General features: G+C 34.6%; 1 protein-coding gene across 6 annotated transcripts in view; it reads left to right on the forward strand.

The window, feature by feature from the left end:
* Positions 1 to 19,565, forward strand: part of LOC123685720 (RNA-binding protein Pasilla) — a 210,864-nt gene that overhangs the window by 23,826 nt on the left and 167,473 nt on the right. For 2 of the 6 annotated variants that reach the window (XM_045625554.1, XM_045625562.1), the window contains exon 2: positions 6,013 to 6,589. The exons of 2 other annotated variants lie outside the window; for them this stretch is intronic. In XM_045625554.1, coding sequence (XP_045481510.1) covers positions 6,472 to 6,589 — 118 coding nt within the window. In that variant the 5' untranslated portion in view covers positions 6,013 to 6,471. Of the gene's footprint in view, positions 1 to 6,012; positions 6,590 to 6,900; positions 7,045 to 19,565 lie in introns of those variants that run through there. 2 more of the 6 variants (XM_045625571.1, XM_045625588.1) reach the window with 2 other exon arrangements.

Raw genomic sequence — 19,565 nt, forward strand, 5'->3', positions numbered from 1 at the left:
AACAAAAACACCATGAATGTTTTGGAAATGATATATTTGACACAACCTTTATTGAGAGATTTCGGTTTTTCATTCCAAGTCCACCTCTAAGTTGAGTAGTTACTCTGTTTATATCCCTCAGGTCTGGTTCCAGAGTTCTCTAGCATACTTTTTTTCTGTAATACTCTACTATGCTCTTTTTGGAAGAGTAACTGTATCCATGTTTGCTAGTAATTTGAAATGATAATTCGAAGGCTGAAGCACACAAGCAGTTTGTGGGACTCTACCCGCTGTTTTTAGGATTAATCTGTAGATTATTTTTTCGTCTCTTTCACGATTTCTTTCGTGTGGTTTTGGTGTATAGGTACCTACATAGGGAGAGTATTATCTCTTTGATATTTGAAATTGAGTTTTACGTAATATGACTTCCTACGTAGTTGATCTCTGGGTTTTTCATGATATCCTAATCGCATCTTCGACAGGGTTGTGGTGAACTAATCTTTTTAGCTCGTCATTTGGATGTTGACTTGCTTTTTCAAAAAGCTTCTGGGCCTTTGCCTTCAGAAAATCTGTGACAGTTCCTTATTTCGAGTCTGTAGATATGTTGCTTGCTTACGAACCACGGCATATCCACTGCAGCTTTTAACAGTTTATTTTCTGTCACTTGTATATTGGATTTGATATAACTTTTGGCTACATAGACTCTTGCTGCCGATCCAAATGTTTGTTGAGGTTTTGCAATTGTCTTGATTATTCTCACTTTCTTATTTGGTTAAGTTGGCTCTTTACATATAAGTGGCTAAAGTCTTTTCCTTTTTGTCTTGCTTTTTCAAAAATTTTCTCGGCCTTTCTATTTTAAAGAAATCTGTGACAGTTTCCCATTCTAAGTCTCTGTTGATTTGTTTGTTTCTTATAAACGATGGCAAATCCATTGAAGTGGAGTCATGAGCACTCGTTCATTCATTGCGCCATTGGAGACCACATGCACCTATATATACACATATGGTCTCCAAGGGTGCAATTGACACCCTAGGAATGAACGAACGCTAAAAAACTGCACTCCAGTACTTTATAATACTCGTAATTTATTGATTCATCAAGACATTAAACAATGTGTAGTACTTACACCTTGTCTTGAAAGTACTCTAACTGTCACTTGTCGCCATAGAAATGAAATCTTCGTTTTCCAAAATTAGGTATTTATTTATTGATTCAGATTCAGTAAGACTATAGTGGGTGGGCCACAGTCGATGGTAAACTAGACTTTTACGGAGAACAGAAGATACCATTTTATTGAAAACATGGTTTCTTGGGTAGGAAGGACTGCTCTATCGATCTGAAATATTTTCAGCTCTGTAGGGTTGCCGCTCATATCAAAAAGTAACAACTTCGATATTTCAAATAGAACACCCTGTATATTATTACTCTTTTTGGTTTGCAGTAGCCTCCTTATTATTTATGTATTAATTTCCTTGTTCCTATCCTAGCTTTTTTCGAGTAATTGATTCATTATTCATATTCGTGCAAAATATAGCTATCATTTCGATACTTGGAATCCTATGTATGGATTACCAATAACCTGTGTATCATTTACTTCCAATAAAATACCTCCGTAATTATACAGATGATATACCATGCTCCTATACCTTGATTGTAAAGTTTTCTGATCAAAAGTAGGTTTTCATCCAAATGGTAATATTAAGCAACATTTGTTTTAGATATCCATGAAATGACATAGAACATTTAAATGATGATGATTTGATCAATGCCGATAGTCAAGTTATCATAATTCATGAGTTTATGACATTTCATGGATATCTAAAACAAATGTGACATAAAACAATACGCTCCTAAAATTTCATACTTAATTTTGAAACACTCTGAATAATATTTTATCGGGAGTTTCCGTATTGTGGGGCAAAACTTCAGAAGGTGGTAGTACTCATCAAAATAAGAAAAAAAATTCCCATAAACATTTGTACAAGAATGCTTCCTCTTCTAATTACAGCCATCTTCAATAACGTTTAAAAGCATCGATTGATTTTAATGGAAATTTGGTCATGGTCGCAACTTTTCACGGTGAATCTTATGCTGAATATATTCATTTACAAAAAAAAATGACAATGTAATGCATAAAACAACCGTTCACTATTTTTTTCTGACATCCGAGAAGAATTTCGACAGTTTAAAACACCCAACGAAAAATCCAATTAATATTACGTATTACGTAAAAAATGTATCTTGTGTTCTTTCTATGAGATGAGCCGTTGTCGAGATATAGGTGCATATAGGCTTCTGAAAAAATAATATTGTACTTACAGTTTCCTCAGACAGTCACCTTCGACCGTTGCGTTTCGATTACGAATTACGATTGGCTAGATAAAGTCGTCGAAACGCGGCGGTCTACGGAGACTGTTCGAGGAAACCGTACATTATAGTTATTTATGCAACAAGTACAAAAAGTGAATGTTTTATTGCACTCGACGTGAAATTGTCCGACGAGGCCGTTAGGTCGAGTTGGACAACAAGTCGAGTGCAATAAACAATTTTTGCACGAGTTGCATACAACATTTTTTCTACGTTTATGAAAATGATTTATTGAGGTGCGGCACTAGGTGTGGAAAATGAAAAGCGCAACTTGAATACTTTATTATTAATATCGATTTGCATTGAAACAGGAACTAATACGTTACGAACAATTTAACTCAAACTTTATTTTTACCCTCAATGTTGAAAGTGAATGAACAATTGGTGCAATTTTCAATATGAATATTTCGTAGTGAATTACTTTTTAAATCCACTTCTTGATTTGTTACTGCTGTAAACGTACTGGTACTTGGTAACTGTACATCGTTATTTCCTTCAGGCTGAAATATTTGTTTTTCATGATGACAGCACGTTGAAGTAGAATGACAGGTGAGTGCAATAAAAACTTTATTGCACTAGTGCAATAAAGAACTTCTTCTTCCACTAAATATAGTTCAATAAAGTTTTGCTTTTTGCATGAATGTAGAAAAAGATAATTTTGTCTTGACTAACTTTTCTAGTGAATTTAAAATGGCATTATTTTTCATATAAATTTTCATTAAAATCAATCGAAGCGTCCAAACGTTATTGCAGCAAAAGTATTATTAAAATGAAGTCTTTAGGTGGATTCAATTAAAAGAGGAAACATTTTCGTATACATTTTTATGAGAACTTTTTTCCTCATTTTGATGATTGCTATCCCCGCCAGAAGTTTTGCCACACAATTAGGAAACACCCTGTATATCGAGAGGGAAAAATTGAAACATCCAAGTCCAAGCATCCATTTATTATTTTTATATGATTCTTCTTAAACATTATGTCGAAAGTGCCTCTCAGGTAATTTTAATTTTACGTTGTGGCATGTCACTTTGCAGGTTAATTAATCTGTTTTTGTTTTTTATAATTGAATCTAGCGAAAAAATTACAAGGGGTGAAAGGATAATAATACAGGGTGATTTGCCGCGTTTATCTATTCATTATTTTGAGCTGAAAATTTGCATTTCAGGATTTCATCAATCATTTTTCTCCCTTGAATATTTTCAGATCTACTCAACTTTCGGTAATACCGGAAACAGAGAACTACTTTCTTATTTCAAATGGCATACCCAGTATATTATTGCATCATTCGATGACAATTTCAGCAATATGCTATAACTTGGGTAAAACTCAACAGTTCATAAGGTGATGGGATTTTTATGAAAAAAGTGGTGGAGACGAGGACACACATTGTTTTGAATTCTGCAGAAATAGTTACTTAAGACAAAACCTTTTTAATTTTTCATTTTGCCAATCAGTAGTATTAAAAACTGTTTTCGGTTTGGACCCAAAATGTACAAGGTTTTTATGAGAAGATCATGAACTTAACATCAAAACTCAAGAATTTTAAATTACAACCTATATTTTTCATTCTTTCAGTCAATTCTACATATAAAAATAGGGAGGGTGGTGATTCACATCAAAACTCAACAATTTGAAATTATAACCTATATTTTTATTCTTTCTGTCAATTCTACGTATAAAAACTGGGGGGAGGAGTTTGTTTATATTAATTAAGCAAACCCTATATACCTAAAATGAAAACTTCAACAGTTATCGAGAAAGAACTTGAAATTAGGATAACCCTCAATTTCTAACTTAGTGAAAGTATTCTGTGATTTCCGGAAAACATTGAAAGAGACTAAAATTCTGTGTTTTGATTACTGAATTGGACATTTAATTGAGTTGAGATTGTTGAGAATATATAGACTAGTTAAAATATTCAAATTGATATGAATGAAAAATCATTCATGAAATGTCCAATTTAGTTATCAAAACACAGAATTTTTGTACATGCATAAAATTATGATTAGTTTTCTCGGTTTTCCAAAACGCCTAATAGGCCATCGTGTGAATCACCCTGTATATCCAAAATTTTATATCAATATAGTGGCAAAATTGGAATTTCCAGTGCTGAAAAATAGCAAAGCCCCGAATTAGAACAAGCGCGCGAAACCTCACAATTCCTCGCAGGACCGGCGTTAGAATGAAACAGTAAAGCGACTGTTTCAGGCGCCTCTTTTCGATGGGCGGCAATTTAGCCCAGTTTGTGGTCGCCCTTTCATATTTCTGAAGGAATATAGTCTTGATTCTTAAAAACATCATGAAGTTGGTTCGCTTTGCGGCGTTTATCAACATTCCCTGCAATAAAAATCTCCAAACCGTCTTTACTAAGCCGCCTGTTCAATAAATAAAACATGGCATCCCAACCAATATAAGCAGCATTGCCTATTACTTTAATTGAATGAAGGATGGAATGTATTTCACAAAGACGAAAAACAACACTTCGAATTACGTGGAAGTTGTTTACACATTCAAAATATGGAAAATTCCTACGATTCTGAATTCGAAACTATTTACTGATAAATGCTAAATGTTTTCAGCGGGACATATGTTTTTAATCCCATTTACTTTTCGAAGCTTTGCATTTCTTACCGCCCTTTGTATCTTGTGGTGTGATAGGTTATCTTCCATCGATCGTATGTGATCGATTGTGAATGTGAGAATCAGATATATTACTCACGCATTGTTCATCGGCGTCGAAGAAATGCAGGAATCTATTGTGAGTGAAAATGTTCGAAAAAAAAAGAGACCCAGTGAAAAAATATGGCAAATATGGCGAATTATAATCGAGGCAGGTGATGTTTTTTGTTGGTGGGGGGGTGTTTATTGATACTTTTTTAGCAGGGGCGCCAAAAAATTCTTTATTTCAAGCGCCAAAATTTGAACATGTTTTTGAAAAGGACATCCGAAAAATTGTCGAAACGGGGAGAACACCTCCTGAGATTCACCTGCGATTAACTTGTTCGATGTATGGAATTAGAATTGTTATGGAATTGTTATGGAATTAGAATTGTTACTCATTACATGAATGAAGAAACACTTAAAATCTTATATTATGCAAATTTTGAGTCGATTTTGAGATATGGAATCATTTTCTGGGGAAGTAGTTCTGGAATCCAGTCAGTTTTTGTTTCACAAAAAAAGATAATTAGAACCATATTCAAGATGGGGTATAGGGATTCATGTAGAGGTAAATTTAAAGATAAAAATATTTTGACAGTTTATGGTTTATACATATATGAATGTTTAGTTTTTGTTTTTAAAAATAAGGATGGATTCAATGTTGGGGGAACACATAATTATAATACAAGAACGAAAGATTTAATTTATCCCCAACATAGATTATCTATTTTGGAAAAGGGACCTTATTATATGGGCATAAAATTTTATAATAAGTTACCTGATAATTTAAAGAACTGTTATAATTTAGGAAAATTCAAAAGGTTCATAAAGAATATATTAATTGAATTGGAACCATATTCTTTATGCGATTATTTCAGATGTGAGAATTTAGTTTAGTTTATTTATGCAATTGTGACGTCATTTCATTTTTTATGTATATATTATATGTAAAATTTGGAAATAAAGATAATTGTTATTGTTATTGTTGTTATTGTATCTTTTCAGGCAACGTCGACCGGCTGTGATATAAGTCCGTACAGACAGAAACACGAATACTTGTGTGTGCGTTCAATTCCCACCGTCGTCTCAGCCTCCGGTGGAGATAATCAGGCTAATCGACGTCCCAGAGAATCGAAAACAATAATTGATCGTCGACGACGACTTCGAAGAGGGACCGCAGGCAGAGGGGATTCGATATCAGCAGACAAAATAGAATCTCCGAACCTGCTATCTAATCTACGCCCGCTCGATCACCACCACGCCACTACGTAGTCCGCCGCAGTTGCTTGCACGAAGCCCAGAAGTTCAGTTCGGAGCTGCGCGAGGTGTCCGGTCAACACACGGGAGAGAACAGTCAGTTGACGAGCATCCGAAGGACAGTGCGCACGCAGTCTTGACGCAGTGCAAAGTTCGCGTAGTATCTGAACCGTGAGTGAGTGTCGAAAACTTGACAGTTAAGTTAACATGGCCGCCGACTCGGGTATGGATACTTGTCCCTCGCCCGAAATTGCGGACTCGAGGAAACGACCACTCGACGGGGACGCCGAGAACGGCGACACGAAACGGTCCCATTTCAGTTCAGGTAACGAAAAATCCCAATCTAGGTGAAGACCGACGATTCGCGCAACGTATCGACTCGCGTTTGCGGCTCTCCATCGAATTTTTCGGTCTCGGCTCTCTCTCCTAACCTTGCCGCATCATTGGTAGGTGTTCGGCACAGCTGATCGCCGTGTTTTACCGCGCTCAATGGCGGCAAGCAAGGTGGGTGTGTGTAGACGATCCACACGCTCGGTTATGTCATGCAAAACTGCCGATAACCTACCCGCTTCGGATTCGAACAGTCGTCAGTTTCCTGCCTGTTCGCGATCTTGACAATTTGGTGACGTGACGTCCAACGCTCTCGCGCGCTCTGTCTCCTCCACGACGGGCATATGTTTTCGAAATTCTGACAGTTTGGCGTACCCGGTTTTTTCTACCTCCCTCGCTTTTTCATTCGCCGCCCCCAAATGTTGACCGCCTTAGCGCCGCTTGTTTATGGTGAGTTTTTTAATATGGGCCAAAACGCACCTTTCATACAGTTCACCATGCGGACAATCTGACCTGATTCATGTTTTTTTTTTGCACACATCTCGCACTGCATTGTTTACGGGTGGCTGTTTCATAACTCGGATTTGGTTTTTCGTTGGCCTTGTCCAAAAACCGGTAAATGATAAGGACGCCTAAAAATGCGTGATCTTTAATTCATTAGGTGCAGAGTTCAAAATACAAGGTTAAAGCCGACAATCTCCGTCCAGTTGAATTGATACATCGCACTTGTTTATTCATAACGATCGTAAAAATATACACAGTGCGACATTGGTATTCGAACGGCAACTTTTGGTTCCACTTCTGTTCTCCCAGTTCGTCTAATTGAATTCGTTGAAGTGATCATAATCTCTTAACTTGAATTAATATCTGGCGTTCAATAAGCGCAAGGTCGAAAAAGTCGAGAACCTCTGGAATCCCTTATCGTATCTACATTTCCTGATGTAATCCAACATATAATGTAAACGGCATCGCCGGAATCATCGATATGAGCGCTATTCTATGCATTGGGACGCATTTAAGCCGATTATAAAGAAATATTCGGCGTATGAATTTCGAGCGGAGCTCTGCGTTTGTAAATAGATCGTGACATCGCTCAATCGGCTTTAATTTGGAGGATGGGACGCATTTCACAAGCTATATTAAATAAATAACTTTGTTTACTTACCGTTTTTCGGTTAAAATTATACGCCGAGTTATATATGCCTTTACGGGATGATTCGTAACTACGGTTTGAAAGTTCATACGGTGATTCTTTAGGTCGTTTTAAGAAGAAAAGGTCGTACGAACATATGTCCGGAGTTGCTTCGTTTCCGAGATACAGGGCGTTGAAATTTGAACATTTTTTTTTTTTAGGTATTTATGAATTTTCGCAAATAGGTATTCTTGAAACAATTTGGTTGAAATTTAGTGAAGTCATTTGAAGTAATAAGGCGCATATTTAGCATTAACTAGATTGAAATTATTAGGTCCAGTGGCGTCTCAGTGTTCTCACAATTTTGAGGAAAAACAGTACACTACTGACTTTTTGTGGTTTTTCGATTTTTTTAAAGCTGAGTAGCTAAAAGTACAAATTTTTTGGTCTTTTGTATTTTCCTCATATCTAGCTTCGTTTTCGGGAAAAAAATTGAAGCCCCTCTACTGCATATCATGAACACCTGTTCTGCAGGGTGATTTTTTTTATTCGAAAACGAAGCTTGATACTAAGAAAACGCAGGAGACCAAAAAGTTGTATTAGTTGCTCATAATCCTAAAAAATACAAAAAACTATACAATTTTTTTTCACGATAAGTCATGAATGAATACCTAGCGTTTTTCAACGTCCTGTATCTCGGAAACGAGATGTTCGTAGCACTTTTTTCTTTCAAAACGATCTAACGAATTACTCTCTTGGAAAAAAATGTAAAATTTTCCGATGTACAAAATGTCGAGGAAGTACCGGAAATCGATAATTTAAAAGGCCCGCTCGAAGATTTTGTCGCTCTGTTGGCAAAACTGTTTTATCCTCGGTTTTATCAGTTTGCGAGTCAGTTACAATATACAACTTGGATCCGATATTTACAATGGCTGAAAGGATGAGAGTATGTCCCAAATTCTGTATCAATATTGGAATTATCTGTACTGAAACGCTGAAAAATTGCAAAGCCTTGAAAATGCGTTTGAAAAGGCTTAGGTATGACGTTTATGTTATGTCGAGTATTATGCATTGTTCATTAGCGCAAATAGAATAGATATGTCTGAAGGTATTTCGAAATGAGCCTACTTTAAAAGCAATTCAGTAATGTTAAATTATTGATACTACTCAACTATTTAAACTTATAATCTGAAACAATTTTGTGGTGCCAAGGTTGCAAAAATATGTAATCTAGTGAAAACTTTTCGGAAATTTTTTTTTTCTGTTTATGAATAAACACAATAACTTTGGAATTGGTGAAGGCGAAAGAAACTAACTCCTCCTCAAAGTTTCGTACTTAGTTTACGTTTAGGAATGGAATTTCTTATACGACTAGGCCTTCCCAAATAACCAACAGAGAGCATTATGTTCCAAAAGTTGGTTTCTCAGCGGTGACCGAGTTCAGAGACATCCCACAGGTCTTGAAAAAATTGTCATTCAGAAATTTATCGATGGGTTGAAAGGGAAACCACGGACAAGAAGTTATCCTTCAAGAGAGATCCACCTCACGAACTTTTTGACACTGCCCGAAGAGATATGCAAATGAACTAATATGTTAGGGACAGGTCACACCAGAGACCGAGGCAGGGACTCTTGTGAGTCAAGTTCGACTCAGACAGATACCATATAGCATTACATTCCTATTTCTTCGATTTTTATCTTATATTTTTGTGTTTTGGTAGAAAGTTTCATCTCCTTTATGAAAAAAATTTTAATGAAAAAGTATTGACTTGAAAAATTCTACATATTTTGGTTTATTATTTTCGGTGATGAACTTTCGGAATCGTTCAAAACAAAAAAAATTCTAAACACAAATAACCTCGCAAATAACAATATTGGTGCTATCTCAATTAGTTTCGGAGTGATCCTTATCCTCGTCCTTCTCAATAACGTGGCCAAAGGTTCGATTCTGAAGGGATTGAATAATTTTTTCATTTCACAAGTCGCTTTTTATTGCATCATTATCTTCGGATTTGGAATATACTCCGGGTGAGGAAAAAATAATCAATCATTGTGTAAATATTGCAGTATTTTAAACAAGACCCCATTAGAAAACATTACGCTTCAAACTTACCACAAAATTCTACATAACTTCAACTCGTAGGCATCGTACTATAGGTTAATATCTCTGATAAATTATCTCAAAATTTCTTATCGAAAAATAAAGAATACGACAACGCTAGTTGATAAAACTTGTTTTGACATAGTTCTTACCATTACTGTAATTATACCCATTACCACTAAAAACAACATTTCTTTCAAACATTCGGCAATTTGCTTGTGTTGTAACATATCATTTTCAACGAAAGCGGCTCGTATATTTTGCTATCTCGAATTTGCGAAAAAAATTAAGTACATCCAAGGTCGCATTTCCATATCGTTTTTGTTCGGAATGTCGATTTCACATGTTCACTAATACCGAAGGAAGTACCTTTTTTTTTTAGGAATTAATAACAGGTACATTGTTAGTGATCAAGAGAAACAGGTTAAAGTTGCAGCTTCAAGGTCACAGCCATCCGAGGTGACCTTATATCGATTTAAAACTCGTGAATACGTCTTTCATTAGATACATAGAACAAATATTGGAATTGGAGTTTTTTGTTGCCTCGAGCTACCCTGTTGATTTCCCCTAAGTCAACCTTGTGGGCAAGAGGTATTTTTTCGGTTATTGAGAGAAAGCAAAAAACATAACAGGAGGATATTTTCAGGAAAAAATTAAATTACGGAAAATTATTTGAATTTATTCTGTGGCATTCGAAGTTCCTTCCAAAGCAATACATTTGCGTCAAAAAATGGTCCATTTTTATTTTCAGCAATCGATTTCGTGAATTCCTAAGATCTCCTTATATAAAGTAACCCATGTCTATTAATTTTAACCAAATTCGCACATCTGATATTTTGCGTCGCAATTCTTGGAAGAGAATTTATTTTTTGATCTTTAAAATGAGGTGTCACTCGACCCATGTGTGCCATTCAAAAACTTTTTAATATCAAAATGAGACCTATTATTAAAAAATCGTAGGACTCCTTGGAATATCTTTTACCACGTAATTATTTCTGTTGAAGGAATTGTACTCGGAATTGTATGTGACACCTGTGTTCAAGTTTTTTCACTTATGGAATTGACAAACATTCCAACACATAAGTTGCAACAATAACTATTGTGCGAATACTTGCTATTTTTTTTTTACCTCCTGGAATGAATTTCATTGTCGAAATTTTCTTTATCTACACTGTGTCCGTAAAGTATGGAACAAATTCATTTTTAGCTAAACAGACCAGTTTGAAAAATAATCCTGAAACACGTTGATTTTTTATTTTAATTTACCGTATTTTAAAATAATAATCTAATATACAGGATAATTTTTTTTTAATGGAACACCTCCATTTTGTCTCAATTTTCCGATTACTCTAGCTGAACTGATTCCAACAATGTATCACATGTTGATTCCAATTGGTACAGGGTGGACAAAATACAATAATTTTGTGTGTGCTCATAAAGAAGCGCGTAACATTCTTTATTAGTTAAATTAACAATATTATCAAAAATATTTAATGTCTAGCGGCAATTGGTTCAAATGTAACAGTCTGTAGTTTGTTACATTTTTAGATTAATAAAAATGAGCTGTTTCCAAACATGTTTGGCACTTGTGATCTAGCAGACAGAATATGAAAGAAATTATTTCTCATTTTTATACATTTTTATTGATCTGAAAATGTAACAAACTACAGGGTGTTACATTCAAACCAATTGCTGCTAGACACTAAGTATTTTTGATATTATTGTTAATTTAACTAATAAAGAACGTTACGCGCTACTTTATGAGCACACACAAAACTATTGTATTTTTGTCCAATGATGCTGACGTCATTACTTGAAAGTAATTCACCCTGTATATTAGATTATTATTTTAAAATACGGAAAATTAAAATAAAAAATCGACGTGTTTCAGGATTATTTCTAGAAATGGTCTGTTTAGCTAAAAATGAATTTATTCCATACTTTACGGACACAGTGTATACCAAGGTGTATACCTTAACGAGTAATGTAACCTGTTCATGATGCTCACGTCACATGAAGCATTGAAATCTTCCTTGATGCATAAACTTCTAATCATTATTCGAGAACTTCCATTGTGCATCATTGGATTTCTCAGGTGGACCGATGGACATGCTAATTAAAGAATAATTGTTACAATTATGATAATTGCAGCTAACTTGGTCTTCGAAGAAATGCAATACCTAACTACTTACCTATCGTGAGGCGCAGTATTTGGTATAAAATAGAATCACTGCTGTTTCCGGATATCCTCTACAATTATTATTAGCCTTATCACTATAATTACGATAATTATGATGACATGATGGCACACAAATATCTGAAACTATGATTTCAGCACAATACAAATATTATGAAGAACGTTTATTTTTATTTTGAAAGCGAGATTTATACACGTTTTGAGAATAGCAAAGATGTTTTTTGGAATGCTTATTAGTGAGAATGTTTTCAGGCCTCGGTGAACATTATACATACATTTCTCATATTAGTGCTCTTGATTATCTCTGCACTTGCATCGTATTTATGTTCGTGCTTCCTCAAACTTCATAATTCAATTCATATAATTAAAATAAATTATACTTGCAGCAGACATACTATTCCTGAAAATCCGGGTTGCACAATGTTATGTTTGTTTTTTTTTTCACATTTGCGAGTATATTTAGTTTTTTTGTTTCTTGGTGATAAGTACAAATCGAGGTCCAAATAATCGTTATATCTTTTCGACCGATCATTCTCCGAACATATCATTCCATCACTATGTCTGCAATTCTCGACATTTGAGCCAGAAAAGGTCTAAGAACTAGAGAAAATTCAAGAAGAATATCGATAAGAGTAGGTACCTATTATTTCCGCTATCACTGAACCAACATTGCTTAGCTTCTTGGTTTTGATTTAGAATGAAATTTTCAAGCTTCATGCGAAATTTCATGCTGATCACATAATCGGAACCTATGAAAATTCATTGTGGAAAATAGTATACTTATTTCTCTTTCGAAATAGTTACTTCCTGAATTTTCTTCTTGTATATTAAGAATAATAATTTCCATCTTCGTGAAGAAATAAAATTATCGAATATTCGAGCCCTGATGTCCAGTCGAAAGCTTCTGAGCACTCATTCATCCATGTTCCAATTGCACCATAAGATATGCTTATATTATACAGTTCTGTGGTTTCCAAAGGCGCAACTGGTTCATGAACGAACTAGCGCTCAAAAGCTCCTGATTTCCTTTCAGTGCTTTTCTCATTTTTTTAAGAAACTTTATTTATTTTCCTAAGATTCTACAATTTATGAATCAGACTATAGTTCAAATTTGTGTTCAACTGAAATCAAAATAAAGACTACTCTGTCAACTTTTCATATTAAGTTCTATAATGTGATTTTCTCGGTGATTTTTGACCTGCCCTAGATATGCTTACATGAGGAATGGACGAAAACAACATTAATGTATTTATTATCAGATAAAGCCGTATGAAGATCATATTTCACAATATTTTCTATTATAGGGAAAATCATAAAAAATTTAGTTTTTCTGTTGAAAAATGATTGACATATTTAGGAATTATTTTTATACAACAATTATTCCAATGAAAATATTTGAGGAGTGATTTATGTTATCAATACATAATCATAAATATGTATAGGTATAATTCCTGGTTACTATTGCTACTTAATAATATGAAATAAATTGTTGTTGTTCCATCGGTTCATTTGAGGTTATTGTTCCTTTGGTCCTTTTAGAATTAAAATGAAATCTTTCAATTTGAGACTTGAAATTAAAAACGATTTGCCCCTTGAATTATTTTCAAGACTTATTCACACCATTCCGATATTTGAGATACCGTGAAAAGTATTAAAATGCTATATAGATTTCAACTCCCATTTCAATGAAAAGAATGCAAATTTGTTTATTTTACTGCACTTCAACAAGTGACGATAAGATCTCTCGAGATCAGTTGTAAATATTTACATTTATTTACCATTTGCAACCCTATAGAAGAGTTCCATAATTGGTTCATTTAATTATGTAGTGTGTACTCTCGAAAATATCTAACTAACAACATTAGTTCCATCAACAACTTCCTGTTAGAGCTGAATTTCATCTATTGCTCATTTCCTCTGAAGAATACTTAGGATCTAACTACGCCGAATAGGGCGTCGTCTCAAGAACTAGATCTCGAATAGATGACATAATAATGTCCAGTTTGTAGAAAATACTTGAGAATGCTTGAAATTCTGGACTAATGGTCGAAAGAATGACCTAATATTATTTCGAAAGCAGTTCTCTGCAAATAGTTAATGATTTCACAGCTGTTCGGATACGAGTTGCGTATCAATGCGTTTTGTTTATTTATCTCGATAATAATAGCAAAATTATGGAAATAGTTAGTATAGGGTGGGCAAATTTCGATGTTTTAGCACTACAACTTTTAAACCAGAGGAGATAGACAAAATTTGATACCCACTTCTCGGTCTTTTTTTCTGAGAAACTAACAAGGGTAGTATTCATTTTTGGACACCTTCTTTTGTTTTCGAGTTATAAGCGAAAATTGGAAAACTGGCGATATCGAAAAACATTTATATCTCCGCTAATACTGATGATAGAGCTCTGAAATTAAAACATTATACAGGCACTTTTTTACGTAGAATCCAGTGGCGTGCTCGTCTTTCCAAAATGGTTTTTAATCACGAAGCTATGACCCGAAGTTATGTTTTTTCTAATGGGAACACTAGATTTCTGTGCCATTTTTTGAAAGCGTAATTTTTCCTGATTTCAAAAATATATGACATCGTATGGTTTGCATGAATATAAATAATAGAAAATGGTCAAACCTTTTTTTGACTAAGAGTCTCAATATTTCTATGGTTTCAACTATTGATGAACACAGAAAAATTGAGCTTCCTATAACAAGAGTAATGTCCTTCCATCAATCTGATTATTTCTATGCTTTTTACTAATTTCTACAAAATTCGAATCTAGGTATATTTTATAAAGTTTTTATCTAAAAATAGATTCGGTAATAACGAAAAGATCCACAGGATCGATTGTTTCAATCGAAAGAGTTGTAATGAGATGGATGCATCAGAAGATTGTTTTCATAGGTCTCTAGAATGAATACGCACAAGTATAGATTATTCAAAGTCACTTGAACTACTCCATAAAAACGCTTGGCCATAGATGTCCCTTTGAAGTGGAAACCGCGATCTGCAAAATACCGGGGTTCATCTGAAAGTATTGTAAGGCAATAAATTCACTGGCCCCAAAGGAATTTCTGAAAACTTGGGCAAACCTTGTATAATCGAAATATTCATCTTCCTCCAAGTGACTTTGGATATACTATACCAATCCATTTCGAATAGCACATGAAACAATGCATATATGATTGAACAATTTAATTACGAGGGGAATTAGTGAACATCATAGAAATAATCAGATTAACGGAAGGAGACTTCTCTTGTTATAGGACGCTCAATTTTTCTGTGCTCGTCAACAGTTGAAAACATAGAAATATTGAGAATCTTAGGTAAAAAAAGGTTTTTGACCATTTTCTATTATTAATATTGATACAAACCATACGATGTTACTTATATATTTTTGAAATCAGGAAAAATGAAGCTTTCAAAAAATAGCACAGAAATCTAGTGTACCTATTTGAAAAAACATAACTTTGGGTCATAGCTTCGTAATTAAAAACCCTTTTGAAAATGCGAGCCCGCCACTGGATTCAACGTAAAAAAGTGCCTGTATGATGTTTTAATTTCAAAGCTCTATCATCAGTATCAACGGAGATATAAATGTTTTTCGATATCGCCATTTTTCCAATTTTCGCTTATAACTCGAAAACAAAAGAAGGTGGTCAAAAATGAATACTACCCTTATTAGTTTCTCGGAAAAAGAGACCGAGAATGGGGTATCAGATTTTGTCTATCACCTCTGGTTTAAAAGTTGTAGTACTAAAACATCGAAATTTGCCCACCCTGTACATCCTGTTTTAATTCACAACAAAAATATTCATTTAAAAAAAGAAATTGTGTCTAGAAATAACCGAGTAATTTACGTCTCAAGCTTCGTGGAATTTGACAAATCACTTTCATAGCATAACTCACCTGTTTTGCCTCTCATTATTCGAATTATCAAAGTCAAACTGAGACTTATGATTTGTTTTTGTGCTTTCGTTTCAAACCGGCTTTTATTCATTCTGATGTCTAGATTTTGGTTTGGAAAATGTCCGTCCTAGGCAAATATTTCCTAGGAAAACTATAAGATGAATTTCGTCTGAAACATTACATTTATAGTAATGATCAACTGCATTTATTAAAAATATACCTACCAAGATTTTCATATTCACAATGAAAAAAAACCCTATTTTCCGGACTTGTTACGTAATAGTAATTTACGTAACAAGTCCGGAAATTAGGATTTTTTTGGACGATTAGACAAAATTCCAGGACGAGCGTAAGCGAGTCCTGGAAGTCTGTGAGTCCAAAAAAAAACATTTTCGGGCGTGTTGTGTACAATATTTTTTCGGCAACCATGTAAAATAACACTATCGCTGCTGCTTTCCATATTTTATTGCGATTGCGATCAAAAAACATGCAAATTTTTGACAACTAATTTCATATGAACTGTCAGCCGTTATCTTGGTTGCTATGGATTCTATGATTCTTTTCCGGCCTAGTCCGGGAAGTACGTACTTTCCGGACTAGGCCGGGAAATGCTACTTTCTCAGAGAAAAAGCGTCCGGGAAGTGAGCACTTCCCGGACGGTTGCCGAAAAATTACTATTTTCGGCCGGAAAAGATTCACGTCGTTTGAGTCATTGGGAATATGAAAATCTTGGTAAGTATATTTTGAATAAATGCAGTTGATCATTATCATAGCAACCGAGAAAACGGCTGACAGTTCATATGAAATTAGTTGTCAAAAATTTGCATGTTTTTTTATCGCAATCGTAATAAAATATGGAAAGCAGCAGCGATAGTGTTATTTTACATGGTTGCCGAAAAAATATTGTACGCAACATGCCCGAAAATGTTTTTTTTGGACTCGCGGATGGATACTTTTTGCACATCTCTACCATCCGGCTACCTATACCGAACACCCAGTCTCCGATTCTTCAACATTTGGGATTCCACCGCAGCAGTAAAAAAACCTCAAGGTCTTCGCCGAGAGAAGGATCTCGCTGTTTACCCAGTTACCTAGTAACTGGTTACAGAATGTCGGTCTCGGCGGTTACACGGCGACAATCGCGAAAATTGGGTAAAAGATAGGAAAATTCGACACGCGACGAATGTCCAATTAGGGCCTAATTATCAACGATGCAATCGTATTCGATAACGGGGTAATTATGGAATTCGTCGGTCCGTAATGAACATTGAAATGCGTCTCTCTAACTAACCATCATCATCATCATCATCGACGAAACGGGTTCTTCAAGGTGAGAATCCGTGCGCCTCTGACTCAACTCTCGTTTCTGAGAACAACGAGAAGTTCGACGAGGAATTGTTTACGACGTTTTGTCTTGTGTGTGTGGAGATTGTTGTGCAGTCGAGTTGGAGAGGTTCTTCAATTTTCGGCGCGTTATATTGCCAAGACTGATGCAGACATTCGTTTTCGGTGGCATACTGTAGATTTCGAAAGGCTTGTAATCATCCCAACTTCCATTACGACGGACTGCTATAGTTTAGATACATTTGCGTTTTCGAGCAAATTCTTATTTATTTATTTGAATTTATTTATTTATTGCCGCTTCGACAACTAGGTCATTAGCGGTTACAGTTCGATTAGGGGTACACTATGTTTAGTATTATATACATGTTACTGTATTATACAATTAAAATAATCAGATTATAAATTTGGTGTCCTTAATGAAGGAAATTGTGTTCAGGCATGCTGGCGAGTTGATGTTGAGGGCTTCTTCCACTTTGGTGCTGACATTGTGCAGTTTTCTATGAGCATCAAATAGTTGGCATTCTAGGCAAATTCTTATGATATATCTAGTTTCAGTTGAAACCTCCAATTTATTTAGAATTCTGGATGTCGACATCCAACATAATGTATGTCAAACTTACGCCAACCTGTATTGACATTGTAAAAGTCATATACCTCAGAGTAATTAACATAGATAGAGGGAGCATATGTCCTTTTCAGTAAGCAGAGTTGTCCCCAACATAACCAATCACATTTGACATGAAGCGCGCGGAAATGAAGACATATCAGTAATACGATATTTCATTCACTCAATTCGCGAGTTTCTCCGCAAAGAACGCACTTCTTATGTCCCATAGTGAATCGACGTTTCATATTAACTCGAAATATATTGAAATAAATACCTAAATATATCAGGAATTCAGAAAACGAACTTCAAGCGCGCCAAACGACATGAAACAACCGATCACACTAGGAGAGCAAAAGTTGCCAAACCTTAGATTTCAGCAGATAGATACAGACAATAATAAATATTCTGCTTTTTATAAATTCGACAATCAGAAAAACTATCGGATTCAATATATTCAAATTTGCATATTCAATCGGGAATCCCTCAAATAAATTACGATTACAGTATATTCGATAACGAAGATATAGATCAAATTTAAACTTTTTAAAGTAATACCCTGTACACGAATTCAAAAAAGGAATGGAAAGCTTTTGAGCTTGCCATTCAGGAGTATAATGACAAAAATTTTTGAATATGCAGTTTTTATAATTGGTAATTAATAAATAAACCAGTTACGCCGAGATACAGACAATGTTTTTTCGTGCAGACATATTAACATATTGACTACTCCTATACAGAAAAAAATATCTCTGGATCATATAATGTGATCATAATTAATATTCAAACAATAACTACAAATAATGGCCGAAAACTTTTTTATTTGAAAAACTAAAAGGTTTAAGGGTATAGGAAAACTTATTAAAGATAGTTTTGAAATTAATTCTACTTTCATTAAGATATGGGAATGCCATTTGAAATGAGAGGGTTTTTGGCCATTATTTGTAGATAACGTTTAAATAATAATTATGATCACTATGTATAATCTAATGATAATTTTTTTTTGTATAGGAGTAGTCAATACTTCTGTTCGAAAAAGCACTTTTTTTTTGTGCGTTTATAGGCTTCGCCTCAACTCTTGTAAAGTTTATAATAATAATAATAATAATTTCCTGTATCGGCGACGTAACTGGTTTCTTCATTAATTAAAAAACTCCATATTTTCAATTTTTCGCCATTTTCTCGTGAATGTTGCTTCTGAGGTATGAAGTGGACTGAATGAACTCATCATTATTTGAGTTGGCCATTCCATTTTTCAATTCATATACAGGGTGTTACATTGAACAAAGTGTAACTATGGTCTAAATATTTGTTTACGAACACCTTTTATAGATGATAATAATTTTAAATTGTGCTTTTGATTACCCTATTCCTATCACAAAAAAAGATTCCCAGAAATCTTTATTTACTTAAAATGAGATCCGCATCTGATATGGGCCACCTGGTGTATGCACGCTATGATAGAGTGCCTACCATTTGAATTAAACACTCAACCTCGCTTGTTGAATCACGCATTCAAAACAATTTCATCATATATTTTTTCCTAGTTTCCGTTCGATAAATAATCCTGACTAAATTAATTCATAAAAATAGTCGATAAACAATCAACGTTTAATGCTTAATACAAGCCGGCCTCAACCATAAAAGCGTGGTTCGTTAGACTAGTACATTTCAAGGTTTATTAACG

Source organism: Harmonia axyridis, chromosome 1 (genome assembly GCF_914767665.1).
Source record: "Harmonia axyridis chromosome 1, icHarAxyr1.1, whole genome shotgun sequence".
NCBI classification, from domain to species: Eukaryota; Metazoa; Arthropoda; class Insecta; order Coleoptera; family Coccinellidae; genus Harmonia; species Harmonia axyridis.